Here is a 25,001-nt window from a genome sequence, read left to right as displayed (position 1 = left end):
GAAGACTTTGCCATGTCTTGATTAACATTGTGTGCTGGCAGCCTGTTCAATGTCTCTCCACCTGGTATTATTATTATTATTATTATTATTATTATTCACAAATGTTGTGGGGGGAAAGGCAGAGGAGAGCTTTTGCCAGACTCATGCTATAGGACATTTGTAAATTCCATCTGGAGCACATGGAAGACCAAATGCTGCAAATGTCTTCTCCCAAGAAAGACCAGACCCCAGCCCAGCTTTGACATGCAGGGAGCCAGAGGAAGTGTCAGGATCGCACTGGGTTTCAGAAAACCAGTTGGAAGTTGTCCCCTCCTTTCCACAGAGCTGCCCTCTGATATCCCTGAGGAATGTCTTTTCAGTGGAACTGGGTTAGCTGCTTATTTCCAAATTTTCCTGTATTCCCAACTCTTGGCTCTGTTTCCAGCCATGCCAGTGATGGCCATCAGGATAATTACCACAGTTTTTCTAAAAAAAAAAAAAAAAAAAGTTACTCTTCCCCCTAGCCCTCTTAGGTTCTTGTATTGGTCATAACTGTCTGTATTGATGGAATTGGCAAGGGTGGTAGTAAGAAAATTGAATTCCTTTTTTTTTCTTTTATGATGACCTGGTTAACAGTTTGATGTAGTGGAGTCACTTTTGGCTGATTTGAGTAATCGAGCTCCTTTGGGGAATGAAAGGTATTAAATCACTGTGTTCCCTTTTGGAGGATATTTTCCCAGTTAAGCAAGCTTTGCTGGTTTCTGCTATTTAGGCTTGGAAATGAAGATTAAATAATAAATTGGTCATCTCTACGACAACAGAAACACAGCCTTCGTGGCGGAGGTGTTTTTTCAGAAGGCTTGCCAGGTGGATCATAGATAAGAAACTTGCTTAATTTAGATTTTTGGCTCCAACAGATAAAATATTATTCTTGGTGCCTTTCCAAAATATGATCAGCCAGTGCAGGCTATTCCACAACTGGGGCTCTGAGCTTGGGGGAGTCCAAGGACTTTTTGCTGTGCAGCCAGATCATGTGGCTCACTTGGGTCTGGAGTGCTTAAATTTCCATTTGTATATTTGGGATAGCTGAAAAGGTGAGCTGAGGCAAAGGGTGAAGTTCAGGGCAATTACTGTGATGTTTGGAAGAAATAAAGTGAGAAGAGGCAACAGCAAGAGGAAGGATGTTGGCCAAGATATATCAGCTGGTCATCCATGGGTGGGGAGGGCAGGTGAGAGGCCACAGTGTATCTTGGTAGTAGAAACCTAAGCATTTTCCTATCTATTACGTATTGCCTGGGACAGCACAGGCAAAACAAAATCATCCAATTCCACAGAGGTGATTAAAGGTCAATTATGTGAATGAGGATTTCTCTTCCAAAGGGATGGCTGTATGAAGCAGACTCTGCCCAGCAGCAAAGAATTTTTTTTCCTGACAAAGTGCCACAAAAGCCTTGTAGACCCACACAGTTTGACTTTTCCACCTCATGCCTCATCTGTGCCTGGCCAGCACTGCCGCTATTTCTCACTCTCCCTGTTTTTCTCCCTTAGGTCTCACTTCAGGTGCTTTGAAACAAAGAGAATTAAAGGAAAACTCAGATAAAAGAGCAAAATGAGGAAACATCGACATTTGCCCCTCATGGCAATGTTTTGCCTCCTGCTCTCAGGCTTTGGCTCGGTTGGTGCCCAGCAGCAAGCAGGTAAGCCCGGGTTGCTTCACCTGCCTTTGGCCCTGTACAACCACTCATTCTCACTGTTTGGTGTTTAACATGCATGTCTGTGGATGTTGTGGATGGATGACCCTCTGCTCCTCAGCTCCCACCTTGCTGAGGGTCCTTGGGACCCAGGCCTTGGCCAACACTCACGGTGCCTCCCCGAGCACGTCACTGGCCAGTGCCGTGCCTTGGAGGATGCTCTGCAGGGCACTGGGGTGTGGGACCTTCACTCAGGGTGGTCCTGAGACGGTCTTCTCCTGGGCAGAGCTGTTCTGCCCTCCCTGCATGTGTAGGAGGGCTTCTAGCAGTGAGAAGAGCACTGCCACTGACCTGCAGAAAGGCTTTTTAAAAGGTGGTGCTGGCGCCTTTGGGACCAGAGCTGGTGGGTCACTAAGTGGGTATTAACAGCAGGAAAAATAGGGAAAACTCAAGACAGCACCCAGGCTGCTTAAACCAAGCTGTCCTTCCTTCCCTGAGCACTGCCATGGAGTCAACAAAGCCCTGAGCCAGCAAAAACCATGCAAGAGGCATGGGCAGCTGGAAACAGCAAGCCTGAATTCACAGGTGAAGCTGCCGGTGTCTCTCTCTGGCTCAGGGCTGGTGTCCAAACCCATGGGTGAGGGTGTAGGAGGGGAGAAGCACCTCGGCTCCCCCTCTCTGGGTAGGGAAGGTGGCATGCTGTCTCCTCCTGTCCCCCAGCACCGTGGTGCCAGGGCTCTGGTGGCTGCCTGGTTGTTCACCAGCTCCTCTCGTTTTGCTGCGGGCCACAAGGGGAAGCTGAGCTTCACTTTCACCATGCCAAGGAGGCTGTTGGTTGTTTGGGTGAGGAGGAGGAGGAGAAGAAGGAGGCATGCTTGTGCTGACTGATAAAAAATCCTAAACCCCCATCTGTTTTTTTAAAGCTGTCAAAACCGTTGCCGTGGCTGATATAATATTTCTAGTGGATTCCTCCTGGAGCGTTGGGAAGGAACACTTCCAACTCGTTCGAGAGTTTCTGTATGATGTTGTAAAAGCTTTAGATGTGGGAGGAAATGATTTTCGCTTTGCCCTGGTCCAGTTCAGCGGAAACCCGCACACAGAGTTCCAGTTAAATACCTACCTCTCCACCCGGGACGTCCTGTCCCATATTGCCAACATGACTTACGTGGGGGGAGGCACCGAGCCTGGAAAAGGATTAGAGTACCTAATCGAGAAGCACCTCACTAAAGCTGCTGGAAGCAGAGCCAGTGAAGGCGTGCCCCAGGTTATTATAGTGCTAACAGACGGACGGCCCCGGGATGATGTGGCTCTGCCCTCATCTGTCCTTAACTCGGCCCGTGTAAACCTGTTTGCGGTCAGCGTTCAGGACCCAGTGGAAGGGGAGTTACAGGAAGTAGCGAGCGAACCCCTCGATACGCACCGCTTCAACCTAGAGAATTTTACCACTCTCCACGGCATAGTTGGAGACTTAGTGGCGAGTGTCCACTCCTCCATGACTCCAGAAAGGGCTGGAGCCAAAGGACTGGTTAAAGACATCACAGGTAATGGCTGACTGGTGGTATCTGCTGGCGTTGTGCTGTTTGGCATTGCCACTCTGTAGGGGCAAGACTGAGATGGACGTTCAGAGGTTTAAAAACAAAGGTTTGAAGCACGTGGCCCCGTGTTTGCAGCTGCCGAGGTGCTGTTGTTTGCCGACTGAGCCAGGGCTGACAGGAGTCAGGGCAGGAATCCTTGAATGGGCAAGTGGCACCTTGTGGCCATCCTTTGGCACATATGGCATGGAAATTTAAGGTTAGGGAGCTCGGCAGAGTTAGTAAATTGCCCTGTCCTGTTCACTCCCAAGGTGGGGAAACAGGGGATGAACACACCAGACCTGATGGTGACCCTGACCAAAAATCCTCTGGAGACCAAGAAGGTGGCTGCTGGTTGCGGAGACACCGTGATGGATGTCCCCTTAGAACCAGGTTGGGGGACAGGGAGATAGGCAGTGTGCCGTTCCAGAAAGTCACATTCGTCACTGAAAACAAGCAAAACGGGCTGGGTGGGGAATTTCTCTGCTGAAAGCTCACCCCTGAGCTGTCCCTTAGCCTCTCTTCTCATGCACCTGGAGAAGGTGTGTGGTTGGAGAGTCTTCTCTGAGAGCCCACTGCTTCCACCTGCTGGAGCACCGGACCCTTCCCATAACTGAAACCTCCCTGCAAACCACATTGGCTTCAGCAGACCTGCACTGACTACAAGACAGGGCCCAATTTCCCTGGGAAAAAAAAAAAAAAGACAGTTTTCCTCCATCCCTTCTCTGTTTATGAAATTCCTGCATGGCAAGGACCTTCTGAGCAGCTTTTTTGTTGTTTTTCAAAACAGAAGTCCTGGGGATCAAACCTTTCTTTTTATTCCTGAGACTCCATCTGAAGGTCAAGAGCTTGTGGGGCGACATAAGGCCACAGCAGTGTCATGGGGCAGTGTGACATTAATCCCCCTGTGTTGTCTTGCCTGATTAACCCTCACGCCAGTCCCACTGGGTGCTCTCCATCACTGCATGACACCAAGCAACACCAAAAGGCCTTGCTCATGTGTGTTTTTGTCGTGCAAAGCGCTTGCCAGGGCAAATATCCAGGTCACAGGAAAGCCACAGGGGAGTATCTGCCCCACAAACATGACAAAAGGCTTACCAGTGCTAAGGAAATGACACCAGTATATGTGGAAAATGAATGTTAACACCCAGCCTGCTGACAGCACTCCGGTGGCTGTTGGGCATCTTAGCCATGAAGGACCCCGGTGCTTCCCTGCTGAAATCAATTGGGGAATTGGTCTCTGGAAGCTGGCTGTCCTCCTCTGGGCCATGCCAGCAGGTAACCCCATTGAATGGAAACATCCGGAATCACAGACATTCCTTTAAAAGCTTTAAAGCCAAATTCCTACTTCGTGTATATCATGCATTTCCAAGTTTGTTTCTGCTTAAAGGTATTTTTTGCAAGCATTTCCTTCCCATCCTATAGCACAAATTTAAGTTAATTCTACTATTGCAGTGTTGTCCCTGTGTGACTTGCATGGGTGATATACAGAGTATTGGTAAACACTGGAAAAGATGTTACAGGTCCTAAACCTTGGACGATAACAGTGTGCAAAGCACGGTACCAATATCTGCATAAGAGTTTAAGAAGTCATTTATTCAGCTGATAACTACATGTGGCATTAAGATGTATAAAAGTGCCATGGATGCTATGTTAGAAACGAGCCCTAATATGAAATGGAACTGTAAAAAAGCCCCAGTCCTGTAAAGGGTTCCAGTAAAGGGAACCAAAACTATTGGTCTGTGGCAGTCCCTGGAGCTGACTCACGTAAGTACGACAGTCAGCCCCGAGTTTGCCCTGAAGCATTTGTTAAATCTGAGCTGTCTGTCTCATCTGACCCTCTTTGCTTAGTTGTGTAACCAGCATGCTTTTATTTGTTCTCCACACCAGCTTGTTCCATAAATGTGCACTGATGTACAAGGTTTTTTTTACGGTGATGACAAATTATCCAACACATCTGTTTCACATCTATTTTCTCTTTGGTGGGAGCAAGTCATTAGTGCCTGGAATCTTGTTCCTCCAAAAAGATATCCAGGATATCTAAAGCAGCCCTGGGTTAAACCACTGTGAGATTTCCCTTTCATTTTTATGATGAAGTAGAATGTGTACATCCCTACTGAAAACGGCTCAGTAAAACCAAGCCTAAGCACCCCTAAATTTTGCCTTGATGGAAGAATAAATTCTGGAGCTCCTTGAAATTCTGAACCCTGGTGATGTTCTCTGAGCCAACACTGGCCATTGAGTTGGTCCAGGGGAGCAATGGTGACCTGGAGACCTTCTCCTTTGTTGCTGGAATTGCAGCATTATTTGAATCTCCTGGTGTATGAAAACATGTACTAGAAAAACAACTAAATTGGCAAGAAATAAACAAATTACTGGCAGTGCTGGTTAATAGCAAAGACCTCGGGTTTATTCCTGGCCTTGCTAAACCACACGCCAGCTTTGCTGCTGGTTTCACCTTCGGCTTTTAAAAGTTGAGAGCTGACTGAGAGAGATTTCCAAATGTCGCTTGTCGGTCATTTGCAAATAGTCTGAAACTTGAGTTCTTAATGAGAGGGGAGAGTAATAGCATGGAAACATCCGAGCATGCTTTGGGGTCTTTTCCCCCCTCTTTTTTGCATGCATGAACTCTCGGTGATGTCGATGGTAAAATTAGTTGAGCAAAAGGAGTTAGAGCAGACACCAGGGCATTTTGGGTCTGCTTTGGTAAGTCTCAGAGCAAAAATACTTCCCCTCAACTCCATGTTCATGCCGTGTACAAGCTTTGTTTGGTGTGTATGTTGTCAGCAAATGCTTGTGATCATCTGGGTATGGCCACAACAACTAGAGTTGGATAATTGCGTCATGACTGATTTCATCACCCTTTTTTAACCTGATTCTGCATTCCTTGATTGAATATCCAGAATCCATATGAAAAATACAGACCAGACCCCTCTGGCAATAATCAACCCATCTTTGTGCAAAATATTTAAAGTGACACAACTTCTGTGTGGCGTGGGTTGAGAATTGTGTGGGTTGGACTCCTAGACAAATAACAGGTGGATGCTGGCAGCTGGTCAAAGAGGTACAGTGCAAGAAAAATAACTAAAAACTTTAAAATTGTTTCTAACAAATGTATTTCAAATAATACTTCTTCATGGTGGGAGAAGCCCATATATTCAGCCTCTGTGTTTAACCAGCAAAAGAGCAGAATTGTGACAGAGAAGCTGAAACTTCCCCTGCATCCAGTAAATGTTTCTCCCAAAAAATAAAAGGCTGCAATGATAAAAACCTCCTCATCCTCTACCTTCAGCATGAATTGCCACCAAAATCCACCTTTTTCTTTTGGCTCTGTTTAAATATTTGGACAGTACTGGCCAATGATGGAATGGATCTAGATTTCCAAAAACTGTATTTTGCCAAGGTTTCTCCTTGCATGCCAATAATGCTGACCCCCATGTTACTACAGCCATTGGCTTGTGTTCTGTCCACTCAAACCCTCCCTTGATGGGTTGTGGATGCTACTGGGCAGGGCCTGAGAGCTCATATTCAATCAGAATGCAGAACTAAGAGGCAAAAATCACCTCCTCAGTGATCACATTATTTTATTTTCTCATTTTCGTGTTTCTCACTGGTTTTCCAAGAAACATGTCAGAACACTGTTACAACTGCATGTAATCACTCATTTTAATGCTTTCACCTTTTGCATTTCTTTTTTTTAAAGCTCAAGAGTCTGCTGACCTTATTTTCCTTATTGACGGATCAAACAACATCGGAGGTGTCAATTTTCCAGCCATACGCGATTTCCTTGTAAATTTGATTGAAATCCTCAGAGTTGGAGCTCAGCAGATACACATTGGGGTGGTGCAGTATAGTGATCAACCCAGAACCGAGTTCGCTTTGAACAGCTACTCCACAAAAGCGGATGTCCTGGATGCCGTGAAGGCACTCAGCTTCCGCGGGGGCGAGGAAGCGAACACCGGTGCGGCACTGGAGTTTGTGGTGGAGAACCTCTTCACCCAGGCGGGAGGCAGCAGGATAGAGGAAGCGGTGCCTCAGATTTTAGTGCTGATAAGTGGTGGAGAGTCTAGTGATGATATCCGAGAGGGCTTGTTAGCGGTGAAGCAAGCTGGTATATTTTCGTTTAGCATTGGGGTCCTGAATGCTGACAGTGCAGAGCTGCAGCAGATTGCTACTGATGGAAGCTTCGCCTATACTGCCCTGGATATCCGTAACCTTGATGCTCTTCGAGAATTATTACTGCCCAACATTGTTGGAGTGGCCCAAAGACTCATTTTGTTAGCGGCCCCAACCATTGTGACTGAAGGTATGTATGCCCTTCAAGACCCTTGCATTTCGGTGAGTCGATGAACGATTGAGCTTTTGCACGCTTTACAAGCATATTTAAAGCTTTAATTATTTTCAATTTTTTTTTTTCCCAATTCGTCTCTCTGGTCTGGTTATGGAGAAACGATGTTTCTGTGCAGAAACTCATTGGCCCAGTGGGTTATCTCTCAAAAACCGTGAGGTCTTGTTGCAATAACTGGCATGACAAGGGGTGTTTTAAAAGACAGCAGAGTATAAAATAAAAAGAGTATAGAAAAGCTCATATAATCCTTTTTGGGATATCTAAACACCCTGGGAGTAAACACTGCAGCGCTGCCAGTTGTAAAAACATTTATGCCGTGTAAGCTTACATTTTATGTCATTTGGAAGTGTCATGACCATAAAATGTGGCTGAGGAAGGTAACAGGAATGCTAAATGGATCCCTACATACCAGAGTTGAAATCATCTGCTTGCTAAAACAGTAAAATTCCACAACTCACTGAAGCTCTGGGCTGCCCTTGGTAAAAGGCGGACATTCCTGTGTTGTTGAACTTAAAGGCAGAGCAGCCCTTAGTTCTTCTGAAGTCAAATCCCCACCTGTGATCGATCAGCTGAAGAAGAAGTTTACAGCTTTCCACGAGGCCACAGGAATTAAAAATGCAGGTGTTAATGTTCCACTTAGGTCACTTTTTCACCCTTAAGTTCCACTGACATTATTTCTGGACTAGCATCAGCTTGGGTGCAGTAGAATACTGAATATCTGGATTTATGGGGCAAATAGGTGATTTATGAAAGATACAATATGTCATGTTGCAGAGACCCCTGGAAGGGGCCAGCCTGGAGCTGCTGCACTTAATTAACAGGATGCTTAATGCTAACAGCACTTTTGGGATCCCGTTGTCAGTCTGGAGTTCTGTACACACTGTTCTTCATGGTGTATGTTGACATATAAAACTGCATTCCAGATGTCTTTGCTGATCCATGCCTAAACATGATTGCTATCCTGTGGCTTAAATCAAAGGGAGAAATTTGCCTTAAAGATCATTTTATGACCTTGCCTTGATTATTCCAAGAAAGAACATTAAGAACTTTTTTTTGTAGCACCCCACAAGAACCATATTTAGCCAGTTAATATGAAGTCAGCATGTGTAGCTAAAATATGTATGCTGGGATCCGTGCAACTCAGTGGAGAACCTCTCTTTCCTCCTGTCTGATTTTTTACAGTTTGAATGGCAAGATTAAAAAAATTCGGTACATTTGTTTCATCTGCATTTGCATATTTCTCACTTGAAGTGCCAGCTCATTTGTGGAAGGTGCTACATCAGCCTGTGCAGTTACATACAGATGGATGTGCTAAATGGGGAAGTGGATATTTTCAAAGGAGCTTTAGGGAATTTCCTACCTCTGGCACCCATGGAAATAAATTTTGACTGGTTTGCTTGAGTCACATCAACAGCTTGGAATGCTGCAGTGCAAAGCAGTTTGGGAGACGCCACAGCCCAAAAGGGATGCCAAACCCTGAGGTGCCAAGTGCTCCTATGAAATGCTGAAGACATCTAGCTTCACTTTAGCTCTCCAGCTGTTCATCCTGAGATGAAGGGGTGTTCCAAAGTGCCTTTCTGCTCCTTCACCTACTGGGGGAGCCTGGATGATTAAGTTAGATTAGGTGCTTCACCAGACAGCTGACACGGCAACGAGGATGGAACTATGCAAGGCTGGGTGACACTGACACCCTCCAACATTTCCAGCTTAGAGAGTCAAAGATACAATGCTTTGATCCCAAATCCTTTGAAATTCTTGGGAGACTTGCCAGCAGCTTTACAGGGCTTTGGATTAAACCCTATGAGATGTGCACAGCCCTGCTTAAAGGCTTTTGCACTCATTCTGTCCGTGCAAACCAGCACTGTGGGCTGTTTCTTCCTGTGTGTTTTGGGTTTGGTTCTTGCATTCCTCTGCGCAAAAAAACTGCAGGATTTGAGAGCTGCAACAGGAATAAGAAGCAGAGGGAACTCTTCCTTCCCAGCCTCCCTCATCTTTCCAAAGCCCCTTTGATATTTCCTCTAAAAGTCAAAAGTTTCCAGGGTCTCCACTTTTGGGTTTCTAGCTGCTGACAAGCTAAGGATGTGCTTTGGACATTTCTCCTGGGTGATAACAAAGCATCAATGTCAGCCCTAGCTATCCATTTGGAAAGTTTCCTGTTTCCAGCCCTCTCCTCCTTGGAATAACTAAGGAGGAAAAAAAACCGGGCTGGACGGATGAATGCTGGAAATCATAGCTCTGGGAAAGGGATCATTTACACAAACTCTTGTTGCTTTGTGCGTAGCTCTGTTCTGACAGCCTGGGCAGCCGACTGCAGTCCACTGGCAGCTCACTTGAGGTTATGGCTTGGAGAGGGCACCACCACGTTTGCTTTGTGCATGTCCTCCTCATTTTATGCCTGGCAGCACCATGGCATGCAGTTTTAAACTTCCATTTTCTACAATTGGTCCTTAATGAAACTATTTCCAGCACAACTCGATGAGAGGTGTTTGCAAAGGCTCCCACTTGCTGGTGCAGGCAGGTCTTTCAGGGTCTGAGGGCAGAGGGGCAGATGAGTCACAGATGTCATCCCCTGCTCCAGGTCACCCCTTGGGGCAGCTCGGTCTCATGGCACTCACCCATAGTGAGAAACCTGACAGCACCCAGCCTTTGGGAGCACCACTATCCATGGCCAGCTGGTGTCTGGCCAAGGAGAACTGCAGCCAAAGTTTTGTTCTTTGTTGAAATCCAAAGCAAACAGCCTCCACACAGAGGAGCCCTGATGGGCTGGGTGCTGCTCTTCTCCATCCAGGCAGGGCAAGGCAGTGTTTGCTACTGCTTGCCCTGAGGGGTGTGAGATCCCCATGATGCCGGCTGTCCTCTCCCCAGGCTGTGCATTGGGTGTGGCAGTGAGCCTGGGAGGTGATGGACCTTCCTCCTTGAATCCTTAACCCATCTCAGGAGCTCTTAGGTGGGCGGGTGATTTAAGGATACACCAAGTCTGACATAACACAATGATCTGTAGTGCTCAAGCACAACTTGGAAGCAACACAAGGTTTCCTCTCTCATGTCAATGGCATGAAATTGGGGAGGTGATGATGTGAGAGGATTTGTCTAAAAGATGGTATTAAGATTAGGCACCATGATAATCATTTATAATGCTGTTATCACAATCATATTGGTCTTGTTACTATTTACCTTTTAAAAATATATATTTGCTGTACTAAATATGACGATGCTTTGGTTCCAATGCAATACAACAGGGTTTTTTTCCTCCCTAACTATCTTTCTTTAAACTTAGCCAGGGCACTGGAAAGCTAATTGTGCTCTTCCTGTGTCCTGTGCCATCATCAATAATAAAGTTTCAGAAGTTACAGCACAGGGAACCTGTTTGTTAAAGACAAGGCCACTAGAATATAATCCAGCCCATCCATGACTGGGTCAGCTGTGCGAAGAAAAACCATAACTTGTTTTTGTTAGATAAGAAATAAGATTTAGGATGCGAAGACCCAAAATCCAGGTATGTTGAGTAGGTGGAGACTAGTCTTTCCTTGTGTCATTGCTCTCAGGTACCTCATACTTATCACACCAAACCACCACCATTCAAGTGGTTCCTCTGCAAATTGAAGGAGCATCACCTGCTTATTTTATCTCATGTGCTTGTTGAGTGCCAAGATTTCTCCTTACTGCCTTTCATTCTTGCTTTGACATGTACATGCATTTTAATATTAAAGTGTATAAAAATCACAGGTTTTGCAACTCTTTAACTCTTCGGTGTTTTAGAAAGGGGAGACAGTCAGATTTATTATTAGCCCTCTACTAGACCCTAAAAAATAATTCTGTTTGGAAAACAAGACCTTTTTAAAGGCATTGAGAGCAACAGTGCTCCAAGCAAAAAGCAAACAAGAGGTCTTAAACATTGCTGAGCTGTTGACATAGAATTGATGCAGAGTGTTTTGAAGGCTAACATGATGTTCATGTGTTACTTGCAGTTATTGAAGTGAACAAGAAGGATATAGTCTTCCTGATAGATGGTTCAACTGCTTTGGGGGCTGCCCCCTTTAACGCAATTCGTGATTTCGTTGCCAAAATTGTCCAAAGGCTGGAGGTTGGACCTGACCTGATCCAAGTGGCGGTGGCACAGTACGCAGACACTGTGAAGCCAGAGTTTTATTTTAACACCCACCAGACCAGAAAGGATGTGATGGCCAATGTGAGGAAGATGAAGCTCATGGGTGGCACGACACTCAACACTGGCTCAGCGCTGGACTTTGTGAGGAACAACTTCTTCACCAGTGCTGCTGGGTGCAGGATAGAGGAAGGGGTGCTCCCCATGCTGGTGCTCATCACTGGGGGTAAGTCCAGGGATGCTGTTGACCAAGCTGCGGCAGAGATGAAAAGGAACCGGATAGTGACCCTTGCCATTGGGTCGAGAAACGCCGACCTGGCAGAGCTTCAAGAAATTGCTCATGAAAGAGATTTTGTGTTCAACCCAAACGACTTCCGCCTTCAGTTCATGCAAGCCATTCTTCCTGAAGTGCTGTCACCTATCCGGACACTCTCTGGAGGAGTGATTGTCCAAGAGCCATCACCAGGTAATTAATGGCCTTTTTCTAATTAAGGAATGTGGTTTATATTTTCTTATTCTATGACATGTAGAGATAATGGGGAAAAACGCATCAAATGCATGTCCTAGCATGGTTAAATGTGAGTGCATGAACAGGCCAGTGAACCTGGTAGTGTGATTGTTGTTACAGCTTTATCATTCCTTCCTGGAGATTTTTGTCCTGCTCTGATTTTGCAACCGACATTTAAAGGTCTGGATGTGGAAGATGTGCTTTACTAGTTAGGTACCTAAATTGTTCAGTGGAGGCTTTTGCTCTTCTTAGGGTTTGTGTAGTCTATGAATGGGACACCTGTGAATGTTACAATCTCTTCCTCAGTTTGGGAATCATCCGTAGTGCGTGTTTGCTCAGGAAAGTAGGGGTTTCTTTGGAGTGTAAAGAACATAAGCGCATTTGTTTGGGGAGATATTCAGAGCTAACACTGTTGGACTGAAACTCACCCTTTAAGAACATGTTTAGTTTTCTTATGATTTACTCAGCCCAAGCCCTAAGAGGCATACAAGGACATTTCAGTGTTGATTTTTATTTAATTTGTTTGGAAGATGATACAAAGCTCCATGAAGCCAGTGGACTCGTTTTAGTTGTCCTTGCCATTGATATCAGTAGAATTTGGAAGCAACCATCCGATAGGGTCGTGTCTTTTGAGGAAGTTCCCCCTGCATTTCAAGAGATGTTCCAGGTGCACAGAGATTTTATAGCAAATTTCTCAGGATTTCTTCACAACAGAGGTGCTTGAGGTTAAATCTGTGTTGCACTAGATCTTATTTGAACCTTGTATTTCTGTCTCATGGCATATAAACTTTAGAAAACCAGGATTTCTTCCAGCTCCCAGTAAGATCAATAGTGAGGTTCCCATTGGCTTAAATGGTCGTTGAACTGTGTCCATATTTTTTTCTAGTTTCTCACGTAATTTAAAACTATAAACCGCAGTAGAAAAGAAACCTGAAAGAATTAAAGCATATGTCTGATTTACATGAAAAGAAGACATTTTGAAATCGGTTTGCCAATACTTGTCCTTAATGAAGATGAATATCACAGGACTTGTCATTTAATAAGCTTTGTTTCAGAGTGTGTTTCCGGCTAATACAATTTTGCATGGCTATACACCAAACCTAACGCGTTTATTTTTCAATGTAAATTAAAAATGTTCCTGTGTTTTCTTGTTCTTTCAAGGTCATTTGTGCAGCTTCTCTATTTTTCCAGTCTTTTTTTTTTTTGTCCTCACAACTATTGACACCCATAATAAGCAAGTGATCATATCCTACCCCTACAAATTATTCTTGGTAGTAACAAAACTGATTTTGACACTGAGCAGTTGCATTTTAACTGGATATTGTATCACCCTGGGCCTTGAATGGCACTTTTCTGGGAAAAATTAATAATACAGAAAGCCAAGACAATCTGTAAAATCTGAGAGCAATCTCTTTATTCCAAAGAGTCCTTTTTTCCTTTTTGTTCTGAATAGCTCAATATTTATATATTTTATATACAGAACAGCATGCTTACAGGGACAAGGCAAGCTAGAGAATGGATGAATCTAGCCAGAAATACTTTAAACAGAAAGATAATGGGCAGAATTAACAATGGGCATAAATAAATTCTTGCATAACTCATTTGGAGGAAGGCATATAAGGGGGTGTCTTGGATGACAACAGTTCTCCGAGATTTTATTTAAAATCTTGGCTTTTTGGTCTGTGATCTGGATGTGTTTAGAGCTAAAAAAAAAACCCCAGGGTGATGACCCCGTGGTGTCTTTAGGGTGTAGACCTGTGTCCTGGAGCTCAGATGCTTGGAGATAGCCCAGGAAGGATTTAACCTTAAAAAAAGAAACCAAGAGCTGGCTGCTTACTGCTAAAAGTGAGAAATTTCTCCCCCTTCAACAGCCCACAAAGTGGATGTCTGTAACAACAGACATTAAAGTGCAGAGCTCAAGAAGGCAGGTGTCCTTAGGCAGCTGTTGAGCCTGACATTTAAAAGAGTTGATAACCCTTCCCTGCTCAATCCAGTCATGTCCAGCAAGGTCCTTGTTATTTCTGTGCTGATCACACTCTTGCTCCTCTCTCTCTCTCCCTCTCTCCCCCCTAACATGGTTCACATGCGTGTACGGCGTATCCTGCATGCACACATGATAAAAGAGTTTCCATTTTTGTTTTCTGTGATGTCTCATGTTGTTTTCTGTGCTCTACTGCAGTTCAAGTAACCAAAAGGGATATCATCTTTCTTTTGGATGGATCACTCAACGTTGGAAATGCCAACTTCCCCTTTGTGCGGGACTTTGTTGCCACCCTAGTTAACTACCTTGATGTCGGCAGTGACAAAATCCGAGTTGGCTTAGTGCAATTTAGCGACACTCCCAAAACCGAGTTCTCCCTGTACTCCTACCAAACCAAATCAGACATAATCCAGCGTTTGGGGCAGCTGAGGCCCAAGGGGGGGTCAGTGCTGAACACTGGCTCCGCACTGAACTTTGTGCTCTCGAATCATTTCACGGAGGCTGGTGGGAGCAGAATAAATGAACAAGTGCCCCAGGTCCTAGTCCTGGTGACGGCAGGGAGCTCTGCCGATCCCTTCCTCCAAGTTTCCAATGAATTAGCTCGGGCCGGAGTGCTGACTTTTGCTGTTGGCGTTAGGAATGCGGATAAGGCAGAACTTGAACAGATTGCCTTTAATCCAAGAATGGTGTATTTTATGGATGATTTCAGTGCTCTGGCAGCTTTACCCCAGGAGTTAAATAAGCCTATAACAACATATGTTAGTGGAGGTGTGGAAGAGGTTCCACTCGCCCCAACAGGTAATACCTACCTTCCTGCATGCTGACTGCATGAAGTTAATCTTGTTTAAGTGAATTTCTTGTTTCCGATGTACACCTTGACATATGTCCGAGCCCTGAGTCATCCAAGTGGTTATGGCTGTGCTTAACTTGATGATCTTTAAGGTCCCTTCCAAACCAAACCATTCTATGATTCTGTGAATACATGGCTTGACACTGGCAGCTCTTAATTTTGTTCAAGTCATTGCTACCACACTTTAAAAGCACAGTTTTAAATCTTTTGGTAGGTCAGGACCAAAGGAGGACCTGAGTGAGTCTGTGCCCACCAGTCACTGACTCTAGTGTTCCCTTTCTGTTCTCATAATAGGGCCACAACCTGTAAATGCATCATGTGCACTAAATCAGGCAATGGGAGTGTGAGATTTTGACCACAAGAAGTGGTGTGGGAAGGTTAAAGTCATGCCAAAGAGCACAGAGGAGCAGAGGTCTAGCCAGGAACAGGTGGACAAATCTATCCCCAGAACCACTTGGTCAAAGTGGTGTCATCAGGCTATCAGAGAGGCTGGATCTGACTCCAGAAATTTGAAGTTATCCTCCAATATTAAACCCAAAAGCTGTTGGCAAGTTTAATGCTTTTTAAACAGGTATTTGCTCACCAATTCCATTGTTGTGGCTATGTGCCCATGAAGACATAAGAACTACCAGGATGGGCTACTATGGAAAGGAGACCATTAAGATTAATACAATGGTACAAGAGGCTTGGGTTTGCCTTGGGTATTCAATGAGATCAAAAGGGCATAAAATGGAAACAGGTGAAAGGCTTTTATGGATTTAGATGCTCCTTGTGATGCAAGTGGGAGAAGACACAGAAAATGCTTTGTGTACCTGTGCATGAACCGTCTATTTGTTGCCTACTGAGCCTTTAAATAGAAAAAAACCCCAACCAACCCTCCACTGCTGCTTTACTTCATGCCTGTATTGTCAACATATTGCTAGACCTTAAACATCACTGAATCAGCCAATTTCTGATTATGATTGATCTGATGTGAATTTATAGAGTCTTAGGACAGGAATGTCCTTGTTTCCCCTTCTTCCTCAGATGCTGTATAATTCTGCAGACTTTGAATACTTTGGTAAATGAGAATATTGAAAGATTGAAACCCAGCTAATTTGTAGACAATTTTCTAGGATGACATATAAGAAGAAAAATGCTTTCATTTCTTTTTTTTTCCCCCCTCTTTTCATTTGTGAATTTATTCTAGAAAGCAAGAAAGATGTTTTATTCCTGATTGATGGCTCAGCCAACCTCTTGGGCAGCTTTCCTGCCGTCCGGGATTTTGTACACAAAGTGATTTCTGACCTGAATGTGGGTCCCGATGCCACGCGAGTCGCTGTAGCTCAGTTTAGTGACACCATCCAAGTTGAATTTGATTTTGCCGAATACCCATCAAAGCAAGACATGCTTGTCAAAGTAAAAAGGATGAAGATTAAAACTGGGAAGCAACTGAACATTGGAGCTGCACTTGATGAAGCTATACGGAGGCTGTTTGTGAAGGAAGCTGGAAGCAGGATCGAAGAAGGGGTTCCTCAGTTTTTGGTCCTCCTTGTTGCTGGAAGATCAAGCGACGATGTGGAGGAGCCATCAGATGTTCTGAAGCAAGCTGGAGTTGTAACCTTTGGTATCAAAGCCAAAAATGCCGACCCCGTACAGCTGGAAAGGATTGTTTACGCCCCGCAGTTCCTTCTGAATGTTGAATCCCTCCAACGGATTTCAGAGCTTCAGCCAAACATAGTCAACCTGTTGAGAACAGTCCAGCTTCAGCCAACAGGTACAGGGAGCCTCGGGGTTTCCAAGAGGCTGAAAGACATGACTTACATGCCCCGCTCAATTGGTAACTGGAGCACTTGGGTCTGGTGATGTTTAAAATGATTATGTAGAAACTGCTGTTGTACTTGGAATTTCCTCTGCTCACACTCTGATCCAGCAAAGCATTAAGTTCCAAACCAAATTTTAATGATAAGTAGGGAAAATGCCTTTGTTCAAAGAGCAAAGAGCTGCAAGAGCTGCAGCTGGTGCTGTTTCCAGTGTGTAGAACATGGGACAAACCTGAACCAACAGGGAGTTGTTGCCCTAGAGATGTTGCATTAATTGATGTGCAATGCTGGGCAAGGGCTAAAAGAAGCAAATACTGGCTTGTCTCAATTTCTCTTTCCATCTTCTCTTTTCTGAAGGAGTGGAATCCAGCACACTGGATTCACTCGTCCTCTGTTATCTCTTCCAGGATATAATGGCAGTTTCTATATTTTCTACATACACACCAATAAATCAGATGCTCTTGACTCAGTTACCATTCAAACTCAGTAGATGAGATGGATTAATTGAAGAATAATTTTTTAAAAATCGTCAAAAGAATCACATGGCCACAATAATAAATTCACACTGCAGTACTGGAAATTATTCATGTCTAGCCGTGTGATTTCCTGAGGCAGCCCTAATTGGAGCATTAGCTCGACTCCCAACAGGAGGTGGAAACAAAGAAAAGTGTAATAACATCCATGTCATCTCTCCATAAAGGGGCAGATGGACTTAGAATCATAGAAACATAAAAACAAAATAGGGCTGGAAAGACTCTCAGGGTGCCATCTGCTACATGCCCTTGTCACCAACAAGACCTTTTTGCCCAGAACTAGATGACATTGGTCTAATCTGTTCTGGAAACCCTCTGGGGGAGACTTCCCAGATTCCACAACCAATCCGTTCATTGCTTTCCCTTCATGTTACACTTCTGTCTCCCTAGTCACAGTCCAAGCCTTTTACATCTCCTTCAACCTGAGAAGAACACAAGATGTCAGCTTGCTCCTGAATTTGGTGTGGCAGCCTTTTGTCTATTTTAGGCTTGACATGTAGGTCTGGTCTCAGTCCTCCCGTCACCAGCTGTGTACCCAGCTCATTCAGTCCTTCCTTGTAGGTCGGGTAGGTTTTCTTCTTCATTTTCACCCTCGACTCTCCAACATCAGCCTGCCCAAATGACCAGAGTATGACAACGGCATCCCCTGTCATCTCTTACCCCATCTTTTCCATGCAGATTCATGACCCCTCCCATATTTGTGCAGCTTCTGTCTCAATCAAGACTTGTGCAATTAGTGTTCTTGAATTCCATCCTCTCTTTTAAAACCATTTCTGTCTTGCCCAGACCACTTGGAATCCCTTTGACCGCCAAGGATTATTAGTAATTGTGCTATTTCCTCACGGATAGCTGCATCCACCCAGTTTTCCTAGTATTCTTGGCTAAAAGAGAGCCACTCCACAAGAGCACCCATATTGTTTTCTTCTTTATCTGCTACCCAGGCACTTAATTAATTAATAGGACTTTTCCCTTGTTCCTGAAAATTAAAGGAAGTATGAAACTGGGATACACCAGGCAATGTCTGCTCCCTCTTCCCACCTCCATTAATATTCCTGTCCTATGCACCAACCCACCAGGTTTCCAACAATCCTCTTAAGAAATAAATTTGATCTGAAGCCTGCATTTAGAATTAAATTTGCTAACTCTTTACATGGCTAAGCATTCATAAGTAGATAATTAATACTTTCTTCAGAGGGGTGGATCATGCTCCTGTTTGTCCCCCTAGACCACACTCTAAACAAGCCAACAGCACTTTTTGGGATGTCTTCCAGCAGTTGCTGTTTTTGAGAGGCAGTGATGTTTTCTGCTTGGCCAAGCCAAAGCTTTGCAATTCTGTTGGTCAGTAGCATAACATGTCAAAGTTCTCTGATCTTTGACACTTCACGGTCTTGATTTTGAGGTTTTTTGTTTGTTTCTTTGTGGTTTTTTGTTTGATTTTTTTTAAAAGAAGAATAGTTTGGTCACAATTAGCATGTTTTTTCCTGCCTGAAGATAGTACAGAAAAAACCCCAAAGATCAGTATCTAGCGTTTTAGAAGAGCATTTCAGCATTTTCAGCTAGATGTCCTTTTCTGCAACTTCCTAATTTCTTTCCAGAAGTATTTATTCGTAAGTTCACTGATGCATCAGAAAAGCTTTCTCTCCCTCTTTTCACTGCTTCCCTGTGAGCACTCCCTGCACGCTATTTCATCCAGAAACTCATTGTTTCCTGGGAACAAAAGATCCCAGACTCCAGTTGCATACTGCAAAGCCACACGTCAACTTCCCTGTTGGCTTCTCCCAGCCTCAGGTAGAGATGGCACCCAGAAGTCCCTTGGCACCCTATTTCCTGTGGGTCTATGATTCTATGACTCGGTGGGTAAGGCATGGAATGCGCTGCACTCCGGTTTCCACCGACTTCCACCCATCTGCCTCCTCACCAGGGATTGCATCCGATGGCAAAGGAACCGAACCACCTTTCCTGACACCTCGCTTTCCCCTCTCTGAGCTTTGTACTCCTTCGGTTCAATGTATGAGGAGACTATTAGTCACTGCAAAAGAGAATCTCACTTTTCCCCCCCTTCCCTTACTTGTCTCAAACAGTAGTTGAGAGAGGTGAGAAGAAGGATGTGGTGTTTCTGATCGATGGCTCGGACGGTGTCAGAAGAGGTTTCCCTCTCCTGAAGACGTTTGTCCAAAGAGTTGTCGAGAGCCTGGACATTGGCCGTGACAGGGTGCGTGTGGCTGTCGCACAGTACAGCAACACCATACAGCCTGAGTTCTTGCTCGACACCCACGAGGACAAAGCAGATCTCATCAGCGCCATCCAGCAGCTGAAGCTCATGGGAGGGTCTCCTCTGAACACTGGGGCAGCCCTCGACTATCTCATCAAGAATGTATTCACAGTGTCAAGTGGCAGCAGGATAGCGGAGGGCGTCCCGCAGTTCCTGATCCTGCTGACTGCTGACCGGTCCCAGGACGATGTCAGGAGGCCCTCAGTGGTCCTGAAGACGAGTGGCACAGTGCCCTTCGGCATTGGGATCGGAAATGCCGACCTCACAGAGCTGCAGACCATTTCCTTCCTCCCAGATTTTGCTATCTCTGTGCCCGACTTCAACCAGCTGGATTCGGTGCAGCAGGTTGTCTCCAACAGAGTCATCCGGCTGACCAAGCAAGAGATAGAGTCTCTTGCCCCTGACCTGGTTTTTACATCACCCAGCCCAGGTGAGAAGATGTTTGTGTCTGCACCGAGAGCCAGTGGCAAAACATGATGTTTAGTAATATCATGGCTGCAACACAAACTGAGAAAAGCAAAGATGGTCACGGCTAAGGCTACAAGTGTGTCTTGGTCTCCCTGTTGGTGCACTCAGGGTTGGTAGGAGCTGTGCAATTAAGCTGAGCCACCTTTAAGCCCAGCCCCTCAAGGTGGTCCATCCACGTGGAAGACCCACGAAGTGAATGCTATGCCTTAATCTTATTTTAAGTGGATGGATTTTAAGTCCCTGCTGTTCCTTCTGGAATGGAAATTGTGTCACTTAGATGCTACAGGGACACCTTCACACCGCTAATAATCAAGGTCAGCTTTCTGCTAAATGTAAGACATGCTGATTTTTCCTAGTTCTGCCACCCTCATTCACTGGGGAAAGGGAAATTTGAAGCAGGCATCAGGAGAAGGATCAGATCTTACATTTCTGGCCTCCCTTGGAATGAAATCCAGCCAGCGTATGCCTGGGATGAAGAGCATCCGCCCCGGATCAGTCCCTTAGAAATTAAATGTCCTACTCTGTTCCTTCACTTCTAAGCCAGACCACTTTCCTCCATCCCCATTTATCAGTGTGAAATTCTGCGATAATTCAGGCTCTGACCTGAATTATCACTGCAGAAAACACTTTATTAGGAATCAAAAAGTCATCCTGGAAAGGCAGAAGCTGAGAGAATAATAGGATAGAATCTTTCCTAGAGGGCAAAGCCAAAGAAAGAGGGGTGATTCTGAATGTAAAGCAACCTGCCCTGAGTAAGGACTATCACCAGGTTGTGCTTTCTTGAGTGGAGATTCCACAAGGAATTATTATTCCAGGTGTCCCCTTGCTCCCTCTCACTTCCTTTGCTCTGGAAGTTGCTGTTCTTGCACCCCCTAGGATGTGCCTATCATATTGGTCATGTCTCTGGGTTGAACCCAGAGCTCCCTGCTGGGGCTCCCAGGAGTTATCCCAGGCAGAGAGACAAGGACTACCCTCCCCATGGCTAGGGGCATGGGTCAGTGACGTAGATGATGAGCTTAGCTGCTCTCCATAAGTAATTCCTGGTGCTTCTTCTGACCACTGCCTTCCCTCCTGCAGCGGGTGTGAAGAGGGACATCGTGTTCCTGGTTGATGGCTCCCGCTACGCCGCCCAGGAGTTCTACCTCATCCGTGACCTCATCGGGAGGATCGTGAACAACCTGGACGTGGGCATCGACACCACCAGGATTTCGGTGGTCCAGTTCAGTGAGCACCCCCATGTGGAGTTCCTGCTCAACACCCACTCCACCAAGGACGAGGTGCAGAATGCCGTGAGGCAGCTGCGGTCCAAGGGCGGCCAGCTGGTGAACGTGGGGGAGGCCCTGGAGTTTGTGGCCAAGACCATCTTCACCCGGCCCTCCGGGAGCCGCATAGAGGAGGGCGTCCCGCAGTTCTTGGTCATCCTCTCCTCCCGCAGGTCCGACGATGACTTTGAATATCCATCCCTTCAAGTCAAGCAAGTGGGGGTGGCACCTATGATGATAGCAAAGAACGTGGATACTGATGAGATGATACAGATTTCCCTTAGTCCTGAATATATATTCCAAGTCTCCAGCTTCCAGGAACTGCCCAGCCTCGAGCAGAAGCTGCTGACTCCAATTGAAACCCTGACTGTGGACCAAATCAGGCGGCTGCTGGGAGATGTGCAACCTCCCATAGGTAAGGCACTGGCTCTCTTTGGGTTGCTACTCAAGCAAATGTTGCCCAAAAAGACCTTCTCTTTTAAGTCAAGGTTTTCCTTAGTTAAAACCAAAGTTGTAGCACTTGTACAATTTTGGAAGGAAACCTTTAGATAGGTGGCAATTCTACCCAAGTACCTAAATACATTATAACTGAAGATTTTCAAGTCAAGTACGTAAATATGACACCTGTTTGGGTCAATTTCAATTCAAATACACAATGTATAAAATTGCCTATTCCCACTCAGCAGCTTTCTAGGAAACAGGCATAAATCTGGGGCAAAATAAAGCTGGAAACAGTGACAAATCCAGATAAGAGTATTAATGAATGAAACAGATAAGGTTCTGAGTAATGCATACTTCAAGCACTAGACAGACACACATTCCCACTTGCACACAAGCCCTTTTGGAGAGGCTCCCCAAAGCACCATTCCTAAAGTTGGCCAAAATATGCCACGTGGTTTTACCTCACACGAAAGCAGCACAGAAATCCTCCAGCAAAGCTCAAGCAAAGGCTTGGCACACCAATAATTTCCTCTTCTTGCTTCCCCACAGATGTTTCTGGAGATGAAAAGGACATAGTCTTCCTCATTGACAGCTCTGACAGTGTCAGGCCGGATGGGCTTGCTCATATTCGGGATTTCATCAGCAGAATTGTCCAGCAGCTGGAAGTGGGGCCAAACAAAGTGCGTATTGGGGTGGTTCAGTTTAGCAATGGTGTCTTCCCTGAGTTCTACCTGAAGACCCACAAGTCCAAAAATGCTGTCCTGGAAGCCATCCGCCGCTTGAGGCTTAGAGGTGGGTCACCCCTGAACGCTGGCAAAGCCCTGGACTTCGTGGTGAAGAACTACTTCATCAAGTCTGCGGGGAGCAGGATAGAAGATGGAGTGCCTCAGCATCTGGTCGTCATCCTTGGAGACCGGTCCCAGGATGATGTAAACAGACCTGCCAGAGTGATCACTTCCACAAACATCAAACCTCTGGGTGTTGGAGCCAGGAATGTGGACAGGGACCAGCTGCAGATCATTACCAATGATCCTGGGCGCGTGCTTGTGGTACAGGACTTTACAGGACTCTCGACCTTAGAAAAGAGGGTGCAGAATATTCTTGATGAGCTCCCGATACCTACAACAGACTCACCTGGACCATTCCTACCTGGTAAGGCTGCTATTCATCCTGAAGACTTTTCTGAGCAGAGCACAGATGGTATTTGTATAAAGTGAAAATGATTACGTAATAACACCTTTTGATTCCCAAACCTTTGGTTGCATTGATTAAAAGAACTCTTTGAAGTTGTTGAGTTAGGAAAAAAATATAATTAAATTTGAAAGGAGATGAGGGTGCCTATCAAAAGTAATGCTGTGTGAAGCGTTACACAAAAATATTCTTGTATGGATGTAAAATCCTGCCAAAGGTCGATGGAACTAAAATGGTAGAAAGGAGAGAGAAATTTCATTTGCAAAGTGCTACTTCACAAAGCCCTGAGCAGCTTACATGTTATAGATGCTGCACACAATTACTAACAACTGTGTTTTCTTTGTAATCTGTTCAGTAGGTAAAAAGCAGGCTGATATTGTGTTTTTGCTGGATGGCTCCATCAATCTGGGGAGAGATAACTTCCAAGAAGTTCTCCAGTTTGTCTACTCTGTGGTGGATGCCATTTACAGGGATGGCGACTCTATCCAGGTAGGACTGGCCCAGTACAACTCAGATGTCACCGATGAGTTTTTCCTCAAGGACCACTCCACCAAAGCTCAGATTTTAGATGCTATCAGCAAAGTCATCTACAAAGGCGGGCGGGTGGCGAACACCGGCGCGGCCATCAAGCACATCCAGGAGAGACACTTTGTGAAGGAGGCTGGCAGCCGGATTGACCAGAGGGTGCCCCAGATCGCCTTCATCGTCACAGGTGGGAAGTCTACGGATGATGCGCCAAGGGCCTCCTTGGAAATCACGCAGAAAGGCGTCAAGGTGTTCGCAGTCGGTGTGAGAAACATCGACCTGAAGGAAGTCAGCCAGGTGGCCAGTGAGAGCGCCATGAGTTTCAGAGTATCCACAGCCCAGGAGCTGTCAGAGCTGAATGAGCAGGTCCTGGTCACGCTGGAAGCTGCCATGGAGGAGAGATTGTGCCCAGGAACAACAGATGTGACAAGAGGTAAGGACAATTCCTTCATAACATGCTCGTTCTCAAGGGTGGCTTTTAACATCCAGTGTGTTTGATGGACTTGTCTGCCCTACTGTTGTGCTTTGCCTATAGCCTCAGGTGCAGCATGGGCTCATTCCTCCTCCAGGAGTCTGATGAGGGCTGCAAACTTTTGGTACAAGAGCTGCCAGTCCATGGCCTTCAGCGTGTGAACGACTGATGTAACATCACCACAGAGGTGATGTTCCGTGGTGGAATTCATTTCAGATGTGACAGCCAGGCAGTAAATCACCAGCCTCCTACAGTGCATTTAGCCTTTGAACTAAATCCCACTTTGGACTTTCTCACAGGGAGATGATACCAGTATCATCTTGACAGACCAACTTCTTTAGCGCCAAAATGAGAAGTGATGGCCCTTGTTTCCCCTCCCTGTGTCTATTACAAGCCAGTTGGAATTTTTGGCCATTCAAGCATGCCATGGTGTGCTGGAAACCATAGAATCATAGAATTCTAGAATAGTTTGAGTAGGAAGAGACCCCAAAGATCATCTCATTCCAACCTCCCTGCCATGAAACACCTTCCACTAGACCAGATTGCTCCAAGCCCGGTCCAACCTGGCCTGGAACACCTCCAGGGATGGGGCAGTCACAGTTTCTCTGGGCAACCTGTGCCAGGGCCTCCCCACCCTCACAGGGAAGAATTTCTTCCCAATATCCCATCCAACCCTGCTCTCTGGCAGTGGGAAGCCATTCCTCCTGCTGTCACTCCAGGTCCTTGTCCAAAGCCTATGTCCGCTCTCTTGTAATCCCTTTACACACTGGAGGGGGAAAACAGAATTTCCCTTGCCAGATCATCCAGGATGCCCACCTGATCTCATGACAGGTATATGAGGAAAAATCAGCGCACGAGTGGTTGTAGTTTAAGATAAAATTGCCTTAAGAAGGAATCCCATGATTTGGCTACTTCAGAAGCCAAGCTGGGGAATTGTGGTGAGTAAGTGAGCTGGTATTGCTGTCAGATCAGACTCCCAGCAGATGGTTTTGCTTACTACAT

The 25,001-nt window shown here is 45.6% G+C and overlaps 1 protein-coding gene across 2 annotated transcripts in view; it reads left to right on the top strand.

Moving 5' to 3' along the window:
• Positions 1–1,588: 1,588 nt before the first annotated feature.
• Positions 1,589–25,001, top strand: part of COL6A3 (collagen type VI alpha 3 chain) — a gene marked incomplete at its 5' end in the record, with an annotated part of 49,418 nt that continues 26,005 nt past the window's right edge. For both annotated transcript variants that reach the window (XM_082285390.1, XM_082285389.1), the window contains 9 exons: positions 1,589–1,676; positions 6,945–7,547; positions 11,558–12,160; positions 14,382–14,981; positions 16,223–16,789; positions 19,450–20,070; positions 21,186–21,785; positions 22,361–22,963; positions 23,358–23,960. In XM_082285390.1, the coding sequence (XP_082141516.1) occupies positions 1,589–1,676; positions 6,945–7,547; positions 11,558–12,160; positions 14,382–14,981; positions 16,223–16,789; positions 19,450–20,070; positions 21,186–21,785; positions 22,361–22,963; positions 23,358–23,960 (4,888 nt within the window). The remainder of the gene's footprint in view (positions 1,677–6,944; positions 7,548–11,557; positions 12,161–14,381; positions 14,982–16,222; positions 16,790–19,449; positions 20,071–21,185; positions 21,786–22,360; positions 22,964–23,357; positions 23,961–25,001) is intronic.

Source organism: Coloeus monedula (assembly GCF_965178545.1).
Source record: "Coloeus monedula genome assembly, chromosome: 7".
Classification (NCBI taxonomy): Eukaryota; Metazoa; Chordata; class Aves; order Passeriformes; family Corvidae; genus Coloeus; species Coloeus monedula.
The sequence above is the reverse complement of the archived record's forward strand: the minus strand, read 5'-3'. Positions and strand labels throughout refer to the sequence as shown.